This window comes from Vespa mandarinia, chromosome 15 (assembly GCF_050613455.1).
Source record: "Vespa mandarinia isolate Hongniang chromosome 15, ASM5061345v1, whole genome shotgun sequence".
Taxonomy (NCBI): domain Eukaryota; kingdom Metazoa; phylum Arthropoda; class Insecta; order Hymenoptera; family Vespidae; genus Vespa; species Vespa mandarinia.
In genome coordinates, this window is record NC_140824.1 from 4,906,453 (window position 1) to 4,930,000 (window position 23,548).

The following is a 23,548-nucleotide window of genomic DNA, read 5'->3' on the forward strand; positions in this document are numbered from 1 at the left end:
TTGTTATTGTTATTATTATTATTATTATTATTATTATTATTATTATTATTATTATTATTATTATTATTATTATTATTATTATTATTATTCGAAATCGATCGAATTCTCTCGAAACAACGAAATGTTTGCCAATCATTCTTAAACAGAGTTTAATCCTATTTTTTCTTTCGGCTAATATTATTAGAAAGAATGATTTAGGATAATTAACATTAAAATTCGTTTTTTATTTCGCGGGTTTCGTTGAAAAGGATCCATAAAAAGGGGACCTATTCTTTCTTGTTTTGTTTTTTTTATGTTTCACTTTTTATTACAAGTTAATATCGATGTTAGTAATGGACGTTCAATCGTTTTATTCATTGGTCCCCACGTATTTACTTATATTTCAAATTTATAACTAATTGAAATATTTAATCAGATTTTTTAATAAATAGAAATGAGGGAACAATTTTAAGAAACTTTCGATATCCTTTCGAGAAGCTAGGAAAGTTATGACCATTTTTCTTATTTAATTTAATTTACTAATGTACGTACACACATACATACATACACACACACACACACACACAAATATATATATATATATATATATATATATATATATATATATATATATATAGAGAGAGAGAGAGAGAGAGAGAGAGAGGTACGATTAGAAATGTTACCTACAATAACCCTAATGCTACGTTCTATGCAAAGGATATGGACGTAATTGACTCGTTTAAACAATGAAACACACTTGCGAATATTTTTCTTTTTATACAAAGAAATCGATACGTGTACATACTTTCCCGCCTCTTTTCGATTTTTCTTTATCGTTCTTGCGTATCGCTTAATTGGAGAGACAGTTATAATTACGATACGTTTTTTGTCAGAAAGTTTCTACAAAATTTTATCCTTTTCTTTTATCAGCTTGATTTTTGAACAAAAAGGTCGAATTGTAAATTAAATATATATATATATATCTATGTCAACAATTAAATTAATTAAAAATGTAATTTTTTTAGATCGAATAAGAAATGTTTCAAGGGCACGATCGAAAAGCGATTAAATTCTTTTTTCGTCGAGGATAAACGTCGTCTTGCAAATATTAAGATATAATTTTTTAATATGAAAAATGTCTATGTGAATTGTGCCGAGGCAGCTCTTTGTTATTCAGTGAAAAGGAAATCAATTATCTCGTCTTTTTTCTTTTTTTCTTTTTTTTTTGCGTTGGCTTATTTCATTGCAATGAAACGAATATGAGTACGCGCGTACGTAGAACACAAATATACACCACGCATACATATTCAAGCTTGCATACACACACATATATACACACACACACACATACACACACCATAGCGTTCGATAGTATCCTCGCATCGTTCCAACGTAATAACGAATTCTGATAAGTCGTCGCGATCGATTTGCAATCAAGAAATTCAAGGACACGTCGCGACGAAGCTTTTAGTACACACTTCTCGTTATTTTGCAAGATCGTACGCATATATATATATATATATATATATATATATACATATATACACACACACATACAAGGATATTTGCCGTATACATGTGTATACAAACAAACGGATGAGTCGTGTCACGTGAGCATTTGATCGATAATTGATCGATCGAGATTTTATTCTTGAAAATTAATTTGTTATATTAAATTACCGAGACAACGTGCTTTAAGCGCCGAGATCGGAAGGTATTTAAATAAATTTTCATGACTCATTTGTTTTCAAATAAAATAATTAAAAAATTTTACTGAGAAAAGAAGAGCGAGAGAGATTATGAAATTATTTAAATAAATGTCTCAAAGATTTATGAAGAAGTTAATTAAAATATATGTTTTATATATCTCCCTCTCTTTTTGATTTTGATTTTTCTCAATGCAGATGCAAAAACATATTAAATAAGTTATTAATAAAATAAGTTAAGATATTCACGTTTCACGATTCATCATCTTGTACATATGTGTATAGATATGTATGTTTCCTTACATATTAACATTCCTTTATATTTCTTTTTTATATGTCTTATGTTTCTTTTTTTCTTCTTTACCTCGATATCATATCTCAAAGTGATATCTACTTTAATAGTAGTACGATACGTCTATAAGTTAATATGTGTACATTTCGATTCGACCGATCATGGTCCCTTAATTATCATCTCGCGAAAATGAGACTCCCTTCTCTCATTTTTTCTCTTTTTTTTTCCTTTATTTCTGAAGAATAAAATCCATTTTTTTATCTTCGAACGAAAGTGATGCGATTGGACGCCCATAGACATTTCGTTCGTCGTCGTTGTCGTGCGATTCTACCTTTTTTTTTTTTTTAATCGAAAAACAGCTATGATGGTTTGTCCTTGCGGACAAAATTATTTTTTAATTGAATTTGAATGAATTACGAGAAGTACTATTTTGGCTTCTTTTTTTGAAGTTTTATAATTATATATTAATTTGTATGTAATAATACATACATATATATATATTATATATATTAAAATGATGTCATATATATATATATGTATATGTATATATGTATAAGTATTCTTTCATGTTTGTTCCATGATGACGAAAATACGGTGCCAAGTTTGTCTTAAATATTTGTCCTAATTATTTATAGTACCTCAAACATACACGAACGGTTCATCAAATAGATCGAGCTAAGATTCTTGAAATACTAATCAAGATGAATCGATCGTACACTTATTTATCATTTCTTAAGAAAAATCGATTCTTGTTTTATCTTCGAAGGGAGAACGTTAAACTTGATCTTGAAAAACACGATCGTATTTCAAGTAATGAAGAAATTAAGAGAAATATACATATAATATAGAGACGAGGAGCAACCTTGTTATTTGATATTCTCATTTAGATCGTAGATTATTTTGAAATAATTGTTATAAATATTTCCATCCCTAAATTTTTTTATTTCATGCAATATAATCGAATTAGTTGCGATATTTTTTTTTTCTAATTTTATAACCTCTCATTTTTTTCATTATACCATGTGAAATTATATTCACATCGGTACATATTTACTTATAGCCGTGTATCATTTCAAACGATATTATATTTGTGGCTACTCGTGTAATAACATGTTGCTCATTTAAGGTATATAGAAAGAGAAAGAGAGAGAGAGAAAAAGAGAGAGAGAGAGAGAGAGAGAGAGAAAAAGAAAGAGAGAGAGAAAAAGAGATGGTGGTATCATACGAGGAGTTCCTTGAGGAAATCCTCGGCAAGCAAGTCCTACAAATAATCATCAACTCGACCATCCTCATCCGGTGGGCTGGGCTCGCTCACGCTCAAAATCGGCAGTCCAAAGTGTTTCACGTCTATGCTAGATTCTGGAGTACGTCTGGTATAATCGTAACTCTTCGAATAGTGTTCGCCATCGAGACGATGATGATGGTGATGCCGATGATGATGATGCCTCGATAAAAGACCGCTCTCTGGCTCGCATGACCGTCGATAACATCTGCGATTTATATTTCTTTTTTTTTCCTTTCTTTTTTGCTTTTTTATTCTTCAAAAATTCGATCAATATGAACTTTTGCAAGGTGGAAACTACAAATTGAGGTCTTTTTTTTTTATAGGAATTCAATCTCTACATCCGACTTTAAAAAGAAACGAATTAAAGTTAGTTTTCGGTTTACGAATACCTTTAGTTTTCTTATTGGTTTATCGTTTCATTAGAAAAATTCCTTTATTACCGTTCGTCCATTGAGACCGGCTGTTGAATAGGACATTTGACGTATTCGTGACTTCCTGGTACGCGCCAACCACTGAATCGTTTCGCTACCAACGATGTCGTCGTCGTCGGTGGTACCGGCGAGTCCCTTAAAAGCATATTTTTATTTTTCATTTTTTTCTCATCCACGGAAATCTACACTATATGACATCAAAAGTGTTCGTATACGATTGCTAACTTTGAATAAAATGGAAATACAAATGATAAATTATGATAAAGAAATTCATTTTCCAATTCTCACCAACGAATAATTTTTCTATCAAACTCTTTTCGTGAGAATATTGAATCTGTTGGTATTCGATTAGAATTATAATATCACGTAATATTTTTCTTTTTTTAATATAAAAAGAAAACATCGAGACGCGTTGATTGAAATCTAAACTAAATATCACACACACGTCTCTTATAGACGAATCGTTAATAACTTTGGAAATTGGAAAGAAAAAATATTGAATTTATCGGAAATCGATTAGAATTTATCGTACAATATTTAAGATATTTTTTATGCAGAAAAAAGAAAACAACAACAACAAAAGAAAATATATATATATACATAAATACCAATTGCATGAGAAAGCATTTATTGAGCTTTAAATGAAATGTTTATAAGAATTTCTGCATCGATCGTTAACGACATTTGAAATAGAAAATAAAATAATAAAAATGAATATAAAATGTTTTACCTCGACGATGGTTGCTGATAATTCGAGTCCAGCAAAGATGTCTCAGTGAGATCTTTGGAACCACTTTCAGGACTGCCTTGTCTTTTTGGGCTCGTAGTTTCATATCTTTCTTGATCTTCTTGACTAGGTTTCAAAAAAGATTCTCGATCTCCTTCGTTTCCTTCGCTTCTTGAACTTCTTCGTTGATGAGTTTGGCGATTCGCTGAGGCCAATGGCAAATTATCCGCACTGCGAACCTTTCGACATAACTTTGACGTGGACCCATGTCGTCGGAGGAATTCCTTATCAAAATAAAAAGAGGAAGCAAAAATATCAATGGTCATTTCATCGTCAAAAGATGTTTCATAAATTTTCTTTAAGAATTTTAATCCTTGCAGTTTTAAAAGAAAAAAGAAAAAAAAAAGAATTATAATACTGCCTCCACGAAAGGTTTATATACTCCTCTATAAAGTATCGATCAATTTTATTTTTTATCAGTATACCGATGTAAGTATCCCTAATATAACTAAATATAATAGTTATATTCTAGTATTAGCACACTAATTAGTACATATTACAAGTAATTTTTTTTTAAGAAAAAGAAATCGATTTTTCGAACATCGACAGAAAAAAATCGAGAAATAGAACGTTTCGTTTGAGTCGGTGCTTGCTCATCTCGCCTAATCGAGTTTTGTTCTTTTTCTTTTTTCTATTCTTTACTTTTTTTTTTTTTTTTTTTTTTTTTTTTTTTACTTTTACAAAGTAAGTCGACAAAGTATCGATTATACGCGACGAACTTTACCTCAATAGCGACTACCTTGAACTTTGACGTTCGACTTTGAGGTATTCCTTTTACGCGGCGGTCTCCTTCGTATCTATCATTTATTTAAATAAATGTCGCACTAGAAAACACAGTCGTCACTTTGCAAACACTTTGCGGTAACGCTTTTCGAAATTTCACGACACGATTTCATCGAATCCATTTGCGTTATCGATGAGAACGATTCTAATCTCTTATAATGATAATAATAAAAATAAAGAACAAGAAAAAAAAAGTAGAAAATAAACCAAGACATTGAAATATTTACAAGTATATACATATTATTCGTATGATATATTATACGTATATGTATATTTATCGATCTCTATAGTATGAAGTACGAAGAAATGAAAATCACGTTCGCAAATTGAAAGGAAAAAAAAAGTTTGTTTTGAATAATTGGTTTAATAATAAATACGAGTTGCAATTATTCGAGATTGACGTCGAATTTTTAATACCTCTAAACCACCGATCGATAAGCGATATTGCCCTAAATTTCTAAGAGTATAAATTACATAAACATTTAGTAGAGTTATCAGGTAATATGTTGTACTTACATGCATCTATGTACCTACATATGCGAAATCTCGAATGAAAGTACGTTACATAGAAATTATCTTATAGAAGAGGATTGATCCATACGAAAAGTAGAGTGAATTGAAAACTTTTACTTACATGTATATATCTATCTATCTATCTATCTAACTATCTATATATATAGATATAGAAATATATATATTTACACATTATTTTCATACATTTAAAGAAGATATTAGAACATATTAGTACTATAGTATATGTAATAAAAGTAATAAAAAGTTCACGTGGTATAAAGTGTTAGCTCTGAAAGGATTAATTCTCAAGTAATCGAGATCCAGTCGAAAATCGTTAGATCAATTGTTTTTATGTGATTACTAACCTGTGAAAGGAAGCCAGCGACATCGATGGCACTATTGACACGTGGCCTTGTCGGTCTTGGCCAACCTAAACCACTGCCACTGTCCAAAGAGTCCACGTGATGACTCGACCAGTGCTGATGCTGCAATTTCATCAATTGGATTAGAAATAGCTCAAACGGGATCATCATACGTATTGATTGAATATAACGAACAAAACGTTTCCATGTTTGCTTGTTTCCTTATTTGTTTGTTTATTTGCTTGTTTGCTTGTTTGCTTGTTTATTAACAAACCTCTCCCCTTCTCCCCCTCCCGTCCAGTACACATATACACGTATACGTTTGGTTCGTTTATATGTAGAAATACGAAGGAAAATCGAACGACGCAACATAAAAATTTGTGCGTTCAGTGTACACATATAGTATGAGAGAGAGTGTGTGTCTGTCGCTCTCTGTGTGTATGTGTGTGCTTTGAAGCGTGACGTCATCAAATGTACATTGAAATACTCGGACGTTTCTAAGTATATAAGTACATATACTTCTTGTTGTGCGATTATTTAAATGTAGCGTGCACGAATTTCATTGATGAAATTTAGCGTGACGTCACTGAAGATGGTGTTATCGGCCGAAGCGAATTCAGGCGGGCAAAGAATTGTCATATTTTTTCTTTTTTTTCTTGTTTTCTATTTTCTCTTTTCTTTTTATATGGCATGAACGATATATAATATCTAAACATATAATTATATCGAACGTTCTGAAAACGAGCGCGCGGTCACTGTTATTTTCTTCTATTTATCATGTAAATTTATTCGAACGTGTACCTTCGACGAATACTTTCAAATAATTCCGTTTTGGCTTCGTTCCATCGTAATTTAAAGGTAGATATTTCACGGGCATGCATTTACCAAAAGTCCTTTAACGAAGTAAAATGTCTTCCGCGAATGAGCTTCGTGATTTTGATAACGAGATAAGTGCTGGTTGTGATATCCTGACAGTCTACTTGTGCTTGCCATTCTCCAAGAAATATGAAAATCAAAAGTTAGAAGAGATTATCTTCGATAACGAACTCGAAGAGAATAAAATATGTGAACTCTTCGAGTCTAGTTTAATTCAAGTCGATTCCTTCCGCGTTTCGACTTTTTAGAAAGAAAGCGAATATTTAATTAAATAAATAAATAAATGAATGAAAAACTTAAATAATTATAAATATATAAACGTAACAATTAATTATCTTTCAAGTGCATTATCAGCGCTCGATTTAATTTCGATTTAATACGCTGAAATACCGTAATGTCAGTTACGTAGAAACTTTTATTAATCATTAAAGAAAAAAAGGAGAAAAAAAGAAAGAAGAATATTTAAATAATATGTACTATATACTTTGGGAAATAGGAAATGCATATTGTCATGAACAAACAAACTCTTTGATTACAAAGGAAAGTCGCATAAAAATAAATTAGTATGGAGAAAGGATGAAATAAAAAAAAAAAAAAAAAAAAAAAAAAAAAAAAAAAAAAATTAGAAAATAGAAAGATACAAATGTATATGTGTGCGCAAATTGAAAATGACGTTGCTTTATAAAGGATTAAATGGAATATCGATCCTCCTTTTACGCAACGCCAACAATAGTTAATTAAATGGAACGAAATACGTAACGTCAAAGAAAAATTTCTAGCTAGCTAAACTCTCGCGAATTTTTCACCAATTTCCATGTCTTCTTTTCTATCCTACATTTATCTTCTTTCTTTTTTTTTCCCTTTTGCTTTTTTCCCTTATCCCCGTCGTTGTACCGATTATTAATTGGCAAGTAGAAAGAGAGTTTGAGAGAGAGAAAGAGAGAGAGAAAGAGAGATAGAGAGAGAGAGAGAGAAAGAGAGAAAGAGAAAGAGAGAGAGGAAAAAGAAAGAGAAAAACGGCAAGAGGCAAAGGACGCACACAATTAGTAGGCACTTTTATCTTTTCGTGACAAAGTAGAAGCAATCGGGGGATTTGCTGAAAAGTAAAAAGAAAAAGAAAAATAAAGAAAGAGATAGAGATAGAGAGAGAGAGGGGGAGAGAGAGAGGGGAGAGAGAGAGAGAGAGAAACAGAAAAGGAAAAAGAGAATGATGAGAAACAAGGAAAGAAAATAGGGTCGAAAGGAAAATTGGAAATATTTTAAAGGAGAATATATCGCAAAACACGATTATGAATAAACTACAAAAAAATATATGAAAGACGAGAAGAGACAAACGACGAACATAGATAAATAGAAATAGAAATAGAGATTAAAAGAAAAGAAAAAAAAACAGAAAAAAAGAAGCAAAATATTCTGTGCTTGTTTGCAATTGGGTCCTAATAATAAAACAATAGGAAAAGAGAGATAGAGAGAGCGAGAGAGAGAGAGAGAGAGAGAGAGAGAGAGAGAGAGAGAGAGAAAACGAAAACAAGATAATGAAAGATCTGTTCTTTGTTTGTTTGTTTTCTCTTTTCTTTTTCTTTTTCTTTTTTTGTACAAGTACCGATGGTCAGGCAGAGATATCCGCTCTATGGAGAAGAGCAAATTGGCATCCACAGTCCCGAGGTTCTCTTGTTCTTCTAGGATACTGAAAGCACTGTTCCAAGACGCAGCAGCTTCCACCCCCGCACTGCATCATCATGTCCGACAACGTCGTCATTATCTTGATCGTTTTCGTATCGTTTACGTTGCGTTGCGTTGCGTTGCGTTGCGTTGCGTTGCGTTGCGTTGCGTTGCGTTGCGTTGCGTTGCGTTTTATTGTACGCGTGTACATTTGTGATCATGTATGTGTATTAGTGTTTGCGTTTATGTTAGTCGGCCATTTCGTTAACAAGTTGTTATAATAAAGAATATTTGTCGTCGTCGTCGTCGTCGTCGTCGTAAGTACGTATGTTTCGAAGAAAAATTGTCCGTTGAAAATTGTACGTTGCGTGGCGTGCGAAACGTCGAAGAACGGTCGATGATATCGAGATACCGTATCCAAAAGAAGAAGTTCGAGTTCGACGAGAGGAAACAGACAGAGATTAGATTCTATTATTAATCGTTGCCTTATTAATTTAGCTGGCAATTATTTGTTCGTTCTTTTATTTGTTTGTTTATTTATTTATTTATTCTTTATTTTATTATTTTCTTTGTCTATTTCTTTTTCGAGTTAAGACAAGTTTCAGAAATAAATAGAAAAATAGTGATTGATATGTATTGCAATATAACGAATTAAAGATTATAGGTGAATTGGATTAATATTTGACGACTTTTTCAAAATTGAGTAACTTTTTTTAGAACGGACAAAATATTATTTTTTTGTTTTCTAATTTGGAATAAAAATAGAGAAATTAGTGTATAGCTGTATAATGTAATATAAATTAATGTAAATACGATGTGTTTTAAAGTACAAAGTAATAAGTAATTTTTTTCTTATTATAAAAAAAAAGGATGACATTTTTAAAAAAGTTGTCATATTGTCGTCAGGTAATTATAAAAAATGACGCATTTGATTATCACATATACTTGTCGATTAAAAAATTTGTTTGTCCGTTCAAAATAAAAAGTTAAACAATTGCAAAATGCGAACAAACATTTGGAAAACTTAATTAATATATTATACATGTATATGCATTAGTTCGAAATATGCATTGGTATTACATTAGTTTAGAAGTTTGATACGTTATATTATGCGATAATGGTTATAAGTAAAAAAAGAAAGAAAAAAAAATGGAAACGACGCATCCTTAGCCTTAAGTTCAAACGCATTAGGATTAAAATAATTACCCCGCCACTCACTCCTTCTATCTTCTCTATAAGTTTTTTACTAAACCGGAATATGCATGAGGAAGGAAGAAAGAGAGAGAGAGAGAGAGAGAGAGAGAGAGAGAGAGAAAGAGAGAGAGAGAAAAAGGGAGAGAAAGAGAGAAAATGAGAAAGAGAGAGAGAGAAAAAGGGAGAGAAAGAGAGAAAATGAGAAAGAGAGAAGGATATGCAAATTTATGGGAATATAATCAGGGAGGTAAAGCGTGCATCGCTTTCGGGCACGCAAAAGAGAGTATCTTCGTTTAGTATACGTCTTTTATAATATAAAGTCCTTTTAACTCTCTAATACTAATTTGGAAGCACATGCAAAAGCTGCTTCAACGTTATTTTCAGTAATTAACGAATAAATCGTTATTGACTGCCTCAAGCAATTCTCATTCGTAATGATCGGTGAAAGATAATAAAGATAAGAGAGAGAGAGAGAGAGAGAGAGAGAGAGGGGGGGGGGAGAGGGAGAGGGAGAGAGAGAGAGAGGGAGAGAGAGGGAGAGGGAGAGAGAGGGAGAGGGAGAGAGAGGGAGGAAGAGAGAGAGAGAGGAGGGGAAAAGAAATATAATCCGTAATTCAGTCAAGATGAACAGCAAGAAATTGATAGAGATATAATGACTTGAATCTAAATAACTTCTCTTTCCTTTCATCTTTTCTTATTATGGGTTTTTTCTTTATTGGACTTATGAATAATACCGAAAAATTAGTTAGAGAGTTTCGAAAAAAAAATCATTATCGTTCCTAATCCATGTATTTGAATTTTATTGAGAAACTATATGTGAATAATAATCGAAAGATGAAGAAAGAAATTTTTTGGAAATCTACGATGATTGGTACGATATCGTTATTATTTAATACTTTGTGTGTCAACGATCTATTCGTCATCTATTTTTATTCTTCTCGACCGAGTTGACAGTCCCTTCAAAGTTTTATACGCTTCTGGGTATTGTGCAATTGAGGTCGCTGAATAATTCATTATATTCCCTATCAGAATAAGAAACCGGGTTATCATTGATTACGTAGGTATTTAGCCAGAGTATCATGAAATTTCGTTGAAAGATAACTATTGTATCAAATCTATTTAATTTAATATATCGATAAAACCCTATACGTATAATGATATCAAACATATTTCTACCAAGAACTGATAATTTTAACAAACATTTTTTTTTCTATCTTCGATAAAAACAAATATATCGAATACGATAACGAGACTTTCGTTTTTCACGCAATTTCCTAACGGATTTCAATGAAAATGCATTTGGATTAAAAAAGAAAGAAAAAGAAGAAAAAAGAAAAAAAAAGGAAAAAAAAAGAGAGAAAAACAAATTCTATAGAACGTCCATTACAATTACCACGAGAGAAAACACGTAAAACGTGGACGGTAACATTTTCACGATGGTATTATTTCACGCTAATCCGACGAGCTTCCTATTCTTCGGGAACTTTTACATCATTTAATTGCATGCGTAATACTATGGCATTATGTGAGAAAAAGAGACTAAACGTCCATACAAAATAATAATTTATCGATTAGAGATTAAAGCTCTATTACTCGTTTGTTATTATTTCATCGCAAAGGTATAATATATATGTGTGTATATATATTTATATATATCGAAAAAAAATATATTTTATACTTGGTAATTATAGTCAAATTTATCGGAAATTATATTGTATTGTAATTTGCTAGTTTTTTTAAGACGATTTTAATTATTGATGAAATTTCGATTGATCGAATAGAGTAACGTGTGAATATGAGGAAGGACCAATAAATATCCGATTCGTCGACTTATTCGACCTATCGATAGATGAATAAATGAGCCGATTATTATGTAAATATAGTTTGGCGTACATGTGTTTAAAATTCTTTCTGATTATTTTTTTATTTAAATGAAATAATATCTTAATATCTAATCGTTAGCTATAGTTATTTCGAAAACAAAAAATGAAGGATAAAAAATTATTCTTAACGAAATTGAATGTTCTTAGAATAAACCAACATTAGTTCAAACATAATCAAACATTCATCGCATTTAGGATGAGAATTTTCATGAACGATGAAACATAGTCGGGCAACTTTGATAATCATTAGACACGAATATCAATGAAAATTATAGAAAGAGGAAACTATATATATATAAAAAAAAAATATAAGGATCAATAGATATAATAAATGTAAATATAAAATTCAATCATGCGTTACCTGGGAACACGTGTGCTGAGTCGAATGTTGAGGATACGCCGTATTGGTCGCCGTACAAACGCCGGTACCAGGAACTTTCAATTGTTCCTTGTAATCCGGTTGATACGGCAACAACATGCGAATTTTACCCCAACGATTAAAGAAGAGAGCTATAGCACCGGCCCAGACTATCAGCACCAGTATAACTATACCAACTTCGACGCCTCGTATCTGGAATAAGAAAGCTTTTTTACTCGAGTAACCTCGGATAACGAAAAAAGATACCTTTAAAAGATCGTTCGTTTTCTTTCTGTCTTTATTAGTTCTCCCTAACCCCCATCCCCATCCCCCAAATCAGCTTCGACCCAACCCCAGCCCTAGCCCCGTTTCATACTTGTATGTAAGGTTGCGGCTGCTGAGAAGACGGCGGAGACGGAGGAAGTGGTCCATTTGTTACTGCTGCATCCTGCTGGGGAAAGGACCGCGGAGGTTCTAAAAAAAGAAATAAATACACGTGTGTGTATATATATATAGGGTGTTCTATTAGAATCAATCCACATTTGAATGTATGAATATATTTTACGCGATAGTCTCATGCATTGATTATAATTGCGATATCCCATGTATATATAAGAGGGAATTCTTTTGAATAAAAAAGAAAAAAGATACATGTCGAATCAATTTTATGACTTCGATACTAGAAAAGTCTTTTGAAAGCGGATAAGCTTATTATAAGCAAGGGCATATTTTCAATATGCTATTAGTAAAGAGGCTAACATATGAGAGCTGGCGTATTAGATAGCTATAGATATATGTATATGATCAATGTTGATTACCCTTTACCAACCATCACGGAAACGACTAATCGTTACTAATTGTTTCCACGTGGTCATGTGACAATCGAAGTAGATTATCTTTCCTCATTAAACATGCGTAACCTTTCCTAGTTTAGTCATATATTCAGTTATATATTCCGTTCCTTCCGAATTTATGTTTCGCGTTTGAATATTGCGCATATGCACACGCATATATATATATATATATATATATATATATATGTATACATACATATACATACATACATACATATATATGTATGTCCAAGTTTTTAAACTCAGAATATATGGAACGCTTAATGGTAAACGTGAGCATTTTTTTTATAGATACCACTCGATGAAATAATATTAAAGTGTGTTTGATGTTTGAAATGGAACACTCTGCATATATATACACGAAACACTCAATGCCAGACTTGCATGCATTGTCTATTTTTTATAAAATAAAATCAACACGTGTTACCGAGGGAACATATGTTCCTCTGAAGTATCATGTAGGTACATACGTATGGATATATAATCTCCATGTATGCGAACAACTTGTTACACGAATTATTGGTGTTTGTGTGATTTACTTGCTTGGATAACCTTGTTCTTTTGTATCTATACGTGCTATGTAAAATTATTGAAGGAGTAAGTAACAACATTGAGAATTGAAAATTTGCTTGACTGTCATAACATATGAATGTTATTGATTCTTCAAATTATATCTATCTGATAATTGTCATATATGATTTTATGTACAAATAAAAAGCATTTCCAAATTCTATATCTATATATATATATATATATATATATATATATATATATATATATAAATTATATATTATATTATATAAATAAATAATATATTATAAATTGTATGGTACCATTAAATTTAGCCAATAGAAATCTGCGGTCTATTTTGTGGAGATAATTGACGGTAAAAAATGAAAACGAAAGGAAGTACGTGAGAGATTCCATATTTTGGAATATGACCATTTTGGGTACTCTGCGGGACAGTTGAATTATCGATTCCCTCTGGCGATACATATGTGTGTGTGTGTGTGTGTGTGTGTATACAGATATATATATATATAGGTAGATGCTTTTAATATTGGTTACGAAACAGCACTCTCTTCATCCCTCCGAGGAATTGATGTGCAACGTATTATGTACCGCGAGGACGTTCTATTAAGGCCGTCCAATCAAGCGTCCTGTCGATAAATCGAGTAAAAATCCTCTCCTTGATTAAATCTTCGATCGCGTTTAGATTAATTAAAGAATAAAAACTAAACGATAATATTTCCAATGATTACTCGAGCGTTACAGGAAAAAAGGGTTTAGAAATTGATCCGATATTTTATTTGTCAAATACATGCATGCATATATATGTAATTCTAATATCATATCTATACGTATCGTAAACATGTAATCACCAATTCCTATCGACTTGTTCATAATATCACGCGTTTGACTAATAATGAGCAAGAGAATTAATCCTCGTAAACTTACATGGAAATGCAACGATTATTCAAAAAAATGCATAGCACATATTCTTTTTCTCAAGAGCAAAAATATCGTAATATCGGTGAAACAATGAATGCTAACAGTAAATTTGATTAGGACGTAGTCAGATAGACAGCAACAACGTTCTAATTTCCTTCGTGTAATACCCTTTGGTAATCGTATTTGGTAGGGATTTAAACAGACCAAAAGGAAAGAGAATACTGTCAAAGTAAAGCAGCTCAAGTGACATTTTAATAACATGGATGAAGTACCGAAAGAATAGTTCAATATCTTGCTATTTAACAGACGTGTTAATCTTTTTATGTAAGTGCAATCATTTGTCACGTGATAATTTTCATCTTTGTTTTAGCGCAACGTGATGTTTCGGCATTCGTACGATCTCATTAGAAAAGAATTGTACTGAGAATTACAAGTAGTAAAGATCGCTTGACATTCCGAGAAAATATTCCACGTATAATGGCTGCGAAAAACGGCAAAGGAGATCTAGAGGAAACAAATGAAAAAGAAAAAAAGAAAATAATAATAAAATAAAAAAAAAAGAAAAAAAAAACAAAATTAAATAAATGAGAAGAGACGAATGACTCACCGAGCGTACGGAAGACGATTGGTCGACTTCTATACTTTTTCCCTGCTCTCACGGCAGTGACTACTAGTTGGTACTGCGTGTCGGCCCTTAAACCACTTAACGTAACTGCTTCGCTATTTCCTGCGACCACCGCCACCACCCTGTAACTAACGCCTTCCCGTTGTGATTCAAATTTGATATTTTGCATTCGATGATAAGGAATGATATAGAAAATTGATTCACTTTAGTAATGGGAAATCGTTTTCCAATATCATTTAAAAACGACCATTATCGAATTTCGTTTCATTTCATTTGAAATAAGATATTTCTTTTAGTGAAACAATTCGTTGTGATGTGTCGTATGTATGTGTGTGTGTGTGTGTGTGTGTGAACTTTTCGAAAATTGTATAATATTATATATCATTCGTAATTATTATCGATATATTTTTGTTTTTTGAACAGTTATTTTAAATTTCAAATAATTTTCAAAAAACAATTGAAAAGCATCGATACATTATGAATTATATTCGTAATTTTATGATGATCCCAGTACTATATTTTACGCTATAAGTTACGTTCAATTGCAACTTTGTGTAGAGTTGATAAAAAGCTCTGAATTTCATAAATTATGTATTCTCGATGAAATATGTAAATATTGGAAAGAAAAAAAAAAGAAAAATCACTTCTCCAAACAAAATTGAAAAATACATATTATACTTCGAGAAATAGGAGAACTGCGATATTGCTGTAAACAAAGTTCTCAATTATGATTAAACCAAATAATAGTGTAATACTGATATACGAATGTGTAAATCGAGTGTGTTACACGGTTCGTTACCGGAAGATTAATGAGAAATAAAATTTCATAAATTCGTGGAGGGAAGCGAAAAAAGGGGATTAGAAGCTTAGCTGGTTGATAGAACGGTGATAAAAAGGAAAAAACTAAGGGAGGAGTTTCAAACGATTGCTCCGTAAAGATAGAGATAGAGATAGAGAGATAGAGAGAGAGAGAGAGAGAGAGAGAGAGAGAGAGAAAGAGAGAGAGAGAGAGAGAAAGAGAGAAACGTTATGGTACAGGATTGAGATAGAATGAAAAAGAGAGATAGGGAAGGATTACTCGACGAAGGGAAAGAAAAATGGTATTCTCCGTAAATCTTCGTAATTCATCTTTGTAATTGAAAAAGAAAAAAGAATCAAGAGGTCGAAAGTCATTTGACATTGTTTAAGTTTGTTTAAATGAAAAAATTAAATAATGCATTTAATCGTATCAAACGAAAGATTTATACCTACTTTTATGGTTCTTCATTGTTTATAAGGAAAAAAAAGAAGGGACAACAAAGAAAAAGTAAATATTGAAATAATGGGAACGCACCTGGCGTCCGTCGGTTTATACGTAACGTCGTACTTTTCAACTTGCTCGACCTGGCTGGTGCTCCAAGAAACACGGACGGACGTCGGGTTTAGGAACATCACCGTTATATTTTCCGGAACTCCCGGAATACCGCTCGTCATCGAGCCTGGAAAAATAAATCGAGACGTCGCTCAATTTTATGAAGTATGAACAAGCTCATTTTAGACGTCTTAGAATTCGTTAAACGTCAAAGTTCTAAAAGTAACAAGCGTTAACGTCATGTGTGCTTTTAGTATTATTCTTGTCAATTGTATATATTTACGTACAATGTGTGTGTGTGCCCGCGCGTATGTGTGTGTGTATATAAATTATATATATATATATATATACATAAATTTTTGTTATATATATAAAATTATGATAAAAATTTGTTATTTATAAAATCATAATTTATATTATATACATATATATAATTTAAACGCATCAAATTTGTCAGCAACAAAAACAATGGGAAACTATTAATGACATTCTTTTTTTGTTCAAACGATCGATGTGTCAACAAGAAGATTAAAAAAAACAAGATATAAATAAATAAAAGAATTTTTTTTTTCCTGTTTGCAAGGAAATCCAATATACGCAATAGATAAAACGTTTTACGAGATATCGCGATAGAAGGATGCAATAGTTCCATTTCTTTCTACCTGATACCCGATCGACCTACCAGCATTTACGTTTGTAAAACACTACCGAACCGTTTTTCTAATTCCATCTGTACAAATACTCTCAACGTTTTTGTTTTTTCTTCGTCGAACCACAATCCTACAAAAAGGTTGGAGAAACACGTTTTCCGTAACTCGTCGGTTGCTTAAAAAAGAAATAAAAAAAGAATTCAAAAAAAAAGGAACTGCTTTACAGAAAGAGAAAGAGGGAGAGAGAGAGAGAGGGAGAGAGAGGGAGAGGGAAAGAGGGAGAGGGAGAGAAAGAGAGAGAGAGATGTTTGCAAAGTTAACTTTTCGAAGAGCTCTTCACACAGTGTTAACGAGAGCAGGTTTCATTATCCTATAATTATAACACTTGTCTTTAGGACCCTAAAGAAAATCATTTGTTTTTGTTCATCTTAGTGAAATAGATATCATTAAAACGAAAAAAATTCATTCTTTTATTCTCTCTCGTCGCTCGCAATAAAATTAAACAGATTTATTTATTTATTTATTTTTTTTTTTTGATCAGATTTATCTTAGCAAAATTTATCATATCAAAGACTATTGCTTTTGAAAGTAATCATGAACAAATTAAAGTACATATATCGAGTAATGAACTAAATGCAGTTCGTAGAGACAAACGTAAACGCATAGATACAATTGGATAATAAATAAGGGCCAGAATTAACAAGCACCATCTTTCTCTCTCTTTCTCTCTCTCTCTCTCTCTCTCTCTCTCTCTCTCTCTCTCTCTCTTATACGATATTTCGATCGAGTCGTCTGGTTGGTTGACGATAGTCGTTAACAATTCTACAACCTTAGGAATCAATCGTCTCCAACTACCGTGTCCAGGACAATCTATTTGTCTGTATGTATGTGTATGTCTTTGTGTGTCTTTGTGTCGGTGCATGTCTATCTATTTCTTTTCGATCTGTCCTTCTATTTGACCGTACTACCTCGTTCGAATTTTCTTTTTATCGATCGTATCCAATTCGTATATTACAAAAATACAAAGAGCTCTAACGTGATTAGAGTCACTTCGATGAAAAATGATTCGAATATATTTTGGAACATATGGTTGAATCCTTTCTTATTTATATATATATATATATATATATATATATATATATATTTAATTACAATTATAATTTTCACACGTCCCCAATGCGTTATCTTATCATCGGTATAGCTGTCGAAATACAATAAATTGTTACACGTATAATATACAATTGAATTTAAGTTTCTTAGATGACGTAGATAATCCTTGGATGACCTTCCCTCCGATTTTCCTCGGTTTAATTATTATTATCAGAATAAATATAGTATAAAAGAGTAGGGTCGATAAGAAAATACTTAATAGGTTCATTACTTGATCTTATCTTTCTTGGATAGATCAAGATAGAATTTTTTCTCTTTGTTTTTTCTTTTCTTTCTTTTTTCTATTAAAAAAAAAAAAAGAAAAAAAAATAAAAAGAAAAAAAGAAAATCGTCTTATCGATTTGATATCATTTAATTGGACCAACTTGTAGGTTCGTGGGAGGAATAACGAAATGTCGCGATGACCTCGTAAAAATGAGAAATATATAAGTCGATGGAAAATCGTATCGTTCTTCTAATCTATTTCGATAGCGTGCAATGTATTTCTCGAGGATGTCGAAACGCTTCGATACTCTAGGATAGGGAAAATCGCTTTGTAAGTCAAGTTCTAGGGAAGTTAAATGAACGGTGTATACAGAGATTGATGAATAGACCGCTGTAAACCTATTCTCTCTCTTTCTCTCTCTCTCTTCCTTTCTCTTCTTTGATTTCTCTCGATATTTATCTTCTATGTAGCCGTGCAAAAACCCATCAACCAGGTCAGCCCATAAATTTATACGATGTAAATTAAATCATCCTTTCTCGACATATGCGACATATCGCAATACGCGAGAAGTACGACGTGGAGCGATCTATCATTTCTTTCGATCCTAAACGATCTTGCATACGCGACTGTAATTGAGAAATGTAATTGAAAAATAGAAAATGTAATTTGAAATAGGAAATGTAATTTGAAATAGGAAATGTAATTTGAAATAGGAATAATAACGAGTAAATTACATATCTTTTCTTTTTCTTTTGCCTTTCTTCTCGTCATTATTACTATTATGAGCCACATTAACGCTAGATTCATGAACATTGATCGCATATTTTTTTTACTGAAACTGATACCTGTTTTTACTCGTACATATACTTTTTTTTTCTCTTTCATAGATAAGTAAGTAAATATAATTAATAAATAAACGAGTACAGAAAAATGTTGAAAAGACTCACCTGCGAGGCCAGCTCCCTGCAGGAATAGTATACTGGCCCAAAGGACCATGCCGCCAAGATGGCGGGCCGGATATGGACCGCGTATCCCTGCAGACAGGATCTCACAGTACTTCTGTAGATATCTTCGGTCGTAGGCGTATGCCGGTTCACAGCTACATATACGTATATATATAAAGGTATCCGTTAAAGAAGAAGCTAAGGTCTATCTCGCGAAATCGCACCAAGTCACTCTGTCCGTTAGCTCATAATCGGAATCCTCGAGATGCCACGAGCTTTCCTGGAACATGGTTCACTCGTGTCCCGGCAATGTGACAGCCTTTCCTTCTCGTAGAAGGGAAGAGGAGAACGAAGAGGAGAAGGTGGGAATGGGGAAAGCTGATAGCTTCGTCGTTGTTCTCGTGTCTTCGCCGGGGGCTGCGAACCCAAAGAATTTTAATTAAACGTCCTACGAACGACGACCTATCACGGTGAGCTCGTGCGACGTCAAATTACGCGATATGCGTCTAACGCGTTTCTCATACTTCTCCTTTTTCTTTGTTTATATATATATATTTTTTTTTGGTTCCCTCAAGAGAATTATCTTGACTTTCAGACAACATTTCGCGTGTCACATTTCTTATTTTGCTTTATTACTCGCGTCTACACAAATTTTTATAATATTCATTCTATAGAAAACTATTGGATCTCGGTATTAACCGAATCGTATAAATAACTTGTCGTGAGATGCACAGATATATTGCTTATAGATATATAACTTCGTACATTTTGTTTGTGCGTGTGTATGCGCCATCAACGATTACAAATTTTCTCACTTTTGTATCTTTGTAAAAAATAGTCATTTCAAAAACCGGAACGTCCTTCGTCGGCTACTTTTTTTATTTTTCTCCTTTCTGTTTCCCTCTCAATCGGAAAGTGGGTCGAGGAAAACGCGACGAGTCGCCCACAAAAAGGGAGTGAAAATTTCACTCGAGTTAATGGAGATAACAGTGGATTACGTCGAACTTTTAGGTTATCGAAGTCGAGACAGAGAGTGAGAGAGAGAGAGAGAGAGAGAGAGAGAGAGAAAGATGGTTGTGAAAGATAGACGAATTTAAACGTTTGCTAATTCCCTCGAAGCAAGTATCTGGCACTGACTTGATATTATTAATGGACGATATGCAGACATAACAATAGACTTCTCAACTAGCCGGTGTGAAACGTGGAGTCATTAACTCTAATGAACCTGTTTTAAGCTCCCAACGTTACCGTCTATTTTTATATTTGGCATTTGCATACGTGTTGATCGATCGAAACACTCTAAGAAATTGTTCTTTTCGACATAATTGAATTTCGTATATACCTGCATACCTACATCTCGAAAATACCTACATGTTCATTAAATTAATTCAATTTTAATTAATTCGATAATAATCGAGATACGAAATTTTGTTGAGACATTATCCTCCATTATCGGGAACATTGAGATACCTGTTAGTAATTATAAAATTAATCCTATCGCTAATTAAATCTCCCCCAGGCAAACTGTTGTGATTTGAAATGCGCTCAGGAGGTTGTACCAAATTTCTACGACTTGCCGTCAGTCGCATTGGCCTAGTTCGTGTATCGTACCCGTCTCAGTTGACGTCACATCATGCCAAAGCAACATCGAGCCCCAGGTACTTCTCTCTCCGTCTTCGTATTCGTGCTCGCAATGCGAGTTAACCGCGTTGAACTTGAGAAAAGAATACCGCATTACGTGTGAATTCGATAGCCTGCGCTTCGTCTTCGCCATCTGTTACTTTCTCCCTCTTTCTTTTTATACCCCTCTTCTAACAATTATCGAATTACACAGTTAACACAATAAAATTACGAACAAGTTGTTTACCGAATAACATTTATTTAAAATCTCTCCTTTCTAAGACTTTTTTTTTATAGTCAAAAAAGATCGATGTTCTCCTAGCACGCTTTTTTTATTCCCGTTGACTTATGACGTAGGTGTAGAGGATGAGAAACGAGGGAAAAAGAGAGAGAGAGCTTTGACGTTTACATGCAGTACGTTTACATGAAATATCGGGCGAAAGATCGCGTCAAAATCCGATATCAATGAACTGAAAGTTCGCTTAGTAAAAAAAAAATCGGTAGCCACTTTGTCGCTACTGCAAGGGTCTCTCCTATTTGAAACAGTGGAATATTGAAAATCGAGTATTGCGGAGGGTTGGCCTTATCGTTTTAACGAAACGTTAAAAATGAAGATATCTAAAGTATTAAAGACTATTGATCGATAACCGATAGATGAGAAACTATTAGATGCCGTTGAGAATATGAAGATAATGAACTTTCCAAAATTTATTTTCGTGTAACCTCGAAGTAAAGACGTTCAAGGGATACTGTCGATTGCATTGGAATAAGTGTCTTCCGAGAAAGGTTTAATTCATTGAGCATGCATTTTCACGAAACACATTTCATACAGCATATGCGAGGGATCGATAGTATCGATTTACTTTGGTTGAAGAACATGAACATGCTCGGTGCATATCAGTATAAGAACATCAGCCGACATGTATCTCGGTAATATCCACGTTCTCTCGAAGTGTACGACCTCGCCCCATCGTTGAGTAGTTATATACGTATAAATGGCGTGCGACATCTAGGCCAGTCTACGTCAGTAAACTTATACAAGACAAAGGGTATATGTACAGATATCAATAATACATATTATAAAAGGTTTCAATTTTAAATAATCGCATCTTCTAATCTTTCTTCATTAATAATGAGAAAGTCATTATGATTATTTATGCATTACTAATATCCTTTATATACTTTTTTCGGATCGATAATATCAAACGTGTAAGTATATATTAAATAATTAACGACAGTTATAAATAATGAAGATCAAAAGAATATGTCGGACAATCGGCTCCAACGTGTTGACACGGCTGCGATCGAAAGGGAAATGAGACGAGCCTCTCCCCTCGTCGGTGTCTAATACGGCGCGCGTGCGCACTCGCCTCTCATCTCCCTCTCTTCGATGTTTACGACGAGTTGAACGAAATGCGCACGCGTCAGTTCAGCGTCAGTTGCGTACGTGGGGGTTTACTACGTTTGATAGCCGAATCCAGGTCTCAAAATGATGATTAGATTAGACTAACGTTAGAAGATCTTTTCGATTGAAACTCGATCATTGAAATTAGATCTTACGTCGAGATTATATTACACGTTACTATTGCTATCTCGTTCATCAGAACAAAATTTTACGCGTTCGATCCTCATTGTTTTTATTACGAGTATATGACATTCTTGTCGAGATATAATTTCAAGTATTTCGTCATACGAAAGGTACAATAATCATACAATTCTGTCAATTACGTTTTTTGTATTGCAATCGTGAACGATGCTCGTAAACATTTAGCGTTTTAGCCAACATAAACTCGGTCTGCGGAAATTTGAAATAATATCGTATTTATGTTGCATAGTGCGTCGAATCTGGATCGAACGATAACTCGTAAATTAAGTCTATTATCTAAAGTTTATGAGAAAATATAAATCTAATCGGTATAATGCAAAAATTAGTACCGATAAAATGCAACGGGCTATTGCAGTAACCGACGACAAGAATCGTCGACAGCCAATCGAAAAGCTCGTAGACTCGGGACTCTACGAATGTTCCAACTTTAGATTCGGACGATGTGGGATCGAGAGAGAGAGAGAGAGAGAGAGGGGTGCATTCAATGTTAACGAGTTACATTTGTTTATCTGCTAGCACATTTAGCTGCCTGCGAGAGTGGAAACAGTGTGTAGGCATGTAAACGTGGTAAAGATATAAATGTATATCTATACAGTACGAAGGTATATAAACTTAGGGCAATATTGTTTTGGTTTTGCTTGGATGGCCTCGATTCGAAGTTTTGTCGACGTTACGCATAGGCATTTACTCTTTCGTCTCTTCCATTAGAGAATTCATGTTCGTACTGCGAAGTATAAATCGTCTGATGGAAATGTATGGCACACGTCACACGTGACGTACAAAAGATCCTACGCGATAAACACTGTCCGCTTATTTTTTTATAGAGCTGACTCGAGCCCAAAGTCTCGAAAATCAATTATAAATACACATACGATATCCCTTCGATTCGCGGAACGTTAAGCCCTTTGATGGATTAATTAGGACGGAGAATATATATATATATATATATACACATGTATA

The 23,548-nt window shown here is 33.0% G+C and overlaps 1 protein-coding gene across 6 annotated transcripts in view; it reads right to left on the reverse strand.

The window, feature by feature from the left end:
• Nucleotides 1–599: 599 nt before the first annotated feature.
• The window catches only part of LOC118449641 (uncharacterized), a 27,309-nt gene continuing 4,360 nt past the window's right edge, over nucleotides 600–23,548 (reverse strand). For 3 of the 6 annotated variants that reach the window (XM_085661449.1, XM_085661447.1, XM_085661448.1), the window contains exons 3-12: nucleotides 19,587–19,779; nucleotides 19,366–19,517; nucleotides 16,376–16,520; nucleotides 15,025–15,170; nucleotides 12,488–12,585; nucleotides 12,115–12,324; nucleotides 6,142–6,261; nucleotides 4,424–4,704; nucleotides 3,703–3,828; nucleotides 600–3,467 (exon numbers count right to left, since the gene is read on the reverse strand). In XM_085661449.1, the coding sequence (XP_085517575.1) occupies nucleotides 3,239–3,467; nucleotides 3,703–3,828; nucleotides 4,424–4,704; nucleotides 6,142–6,261; nucleotides 12,115–12,324; nucleotides 12,488–12,585; nucleotides 15,025–15,170; nucleotides 16,376–16,520; nucleotides 19,366–19,517; nucleotides 19,587–19,651 (1,572 nt within the window). In that variant the 5' untranslated portion in view covers nucleotides 19,652–19,779 and the 3' untranslated portion in view covers nucleotides 600–3,238. The remainder of the gene's footprint in view (nucleotides 3,468–3,702; nucleotides 3,829–4,423; nucleotides 4,705–6,141; nucleotides 6,262–12,114; nucleotides 12,325–12,487; nucleotides 12,586–15,024; nucleotides 15,171–16,375; nucleotides 16,521–19,365; nucleotides 19,518–19,586; nucleotides 19,780–23,548) is intronic. The other 3 variants (XM_085661451.1, XM_085661452.1, XM_085661450.1) reach the window with 2 other exon arrangements.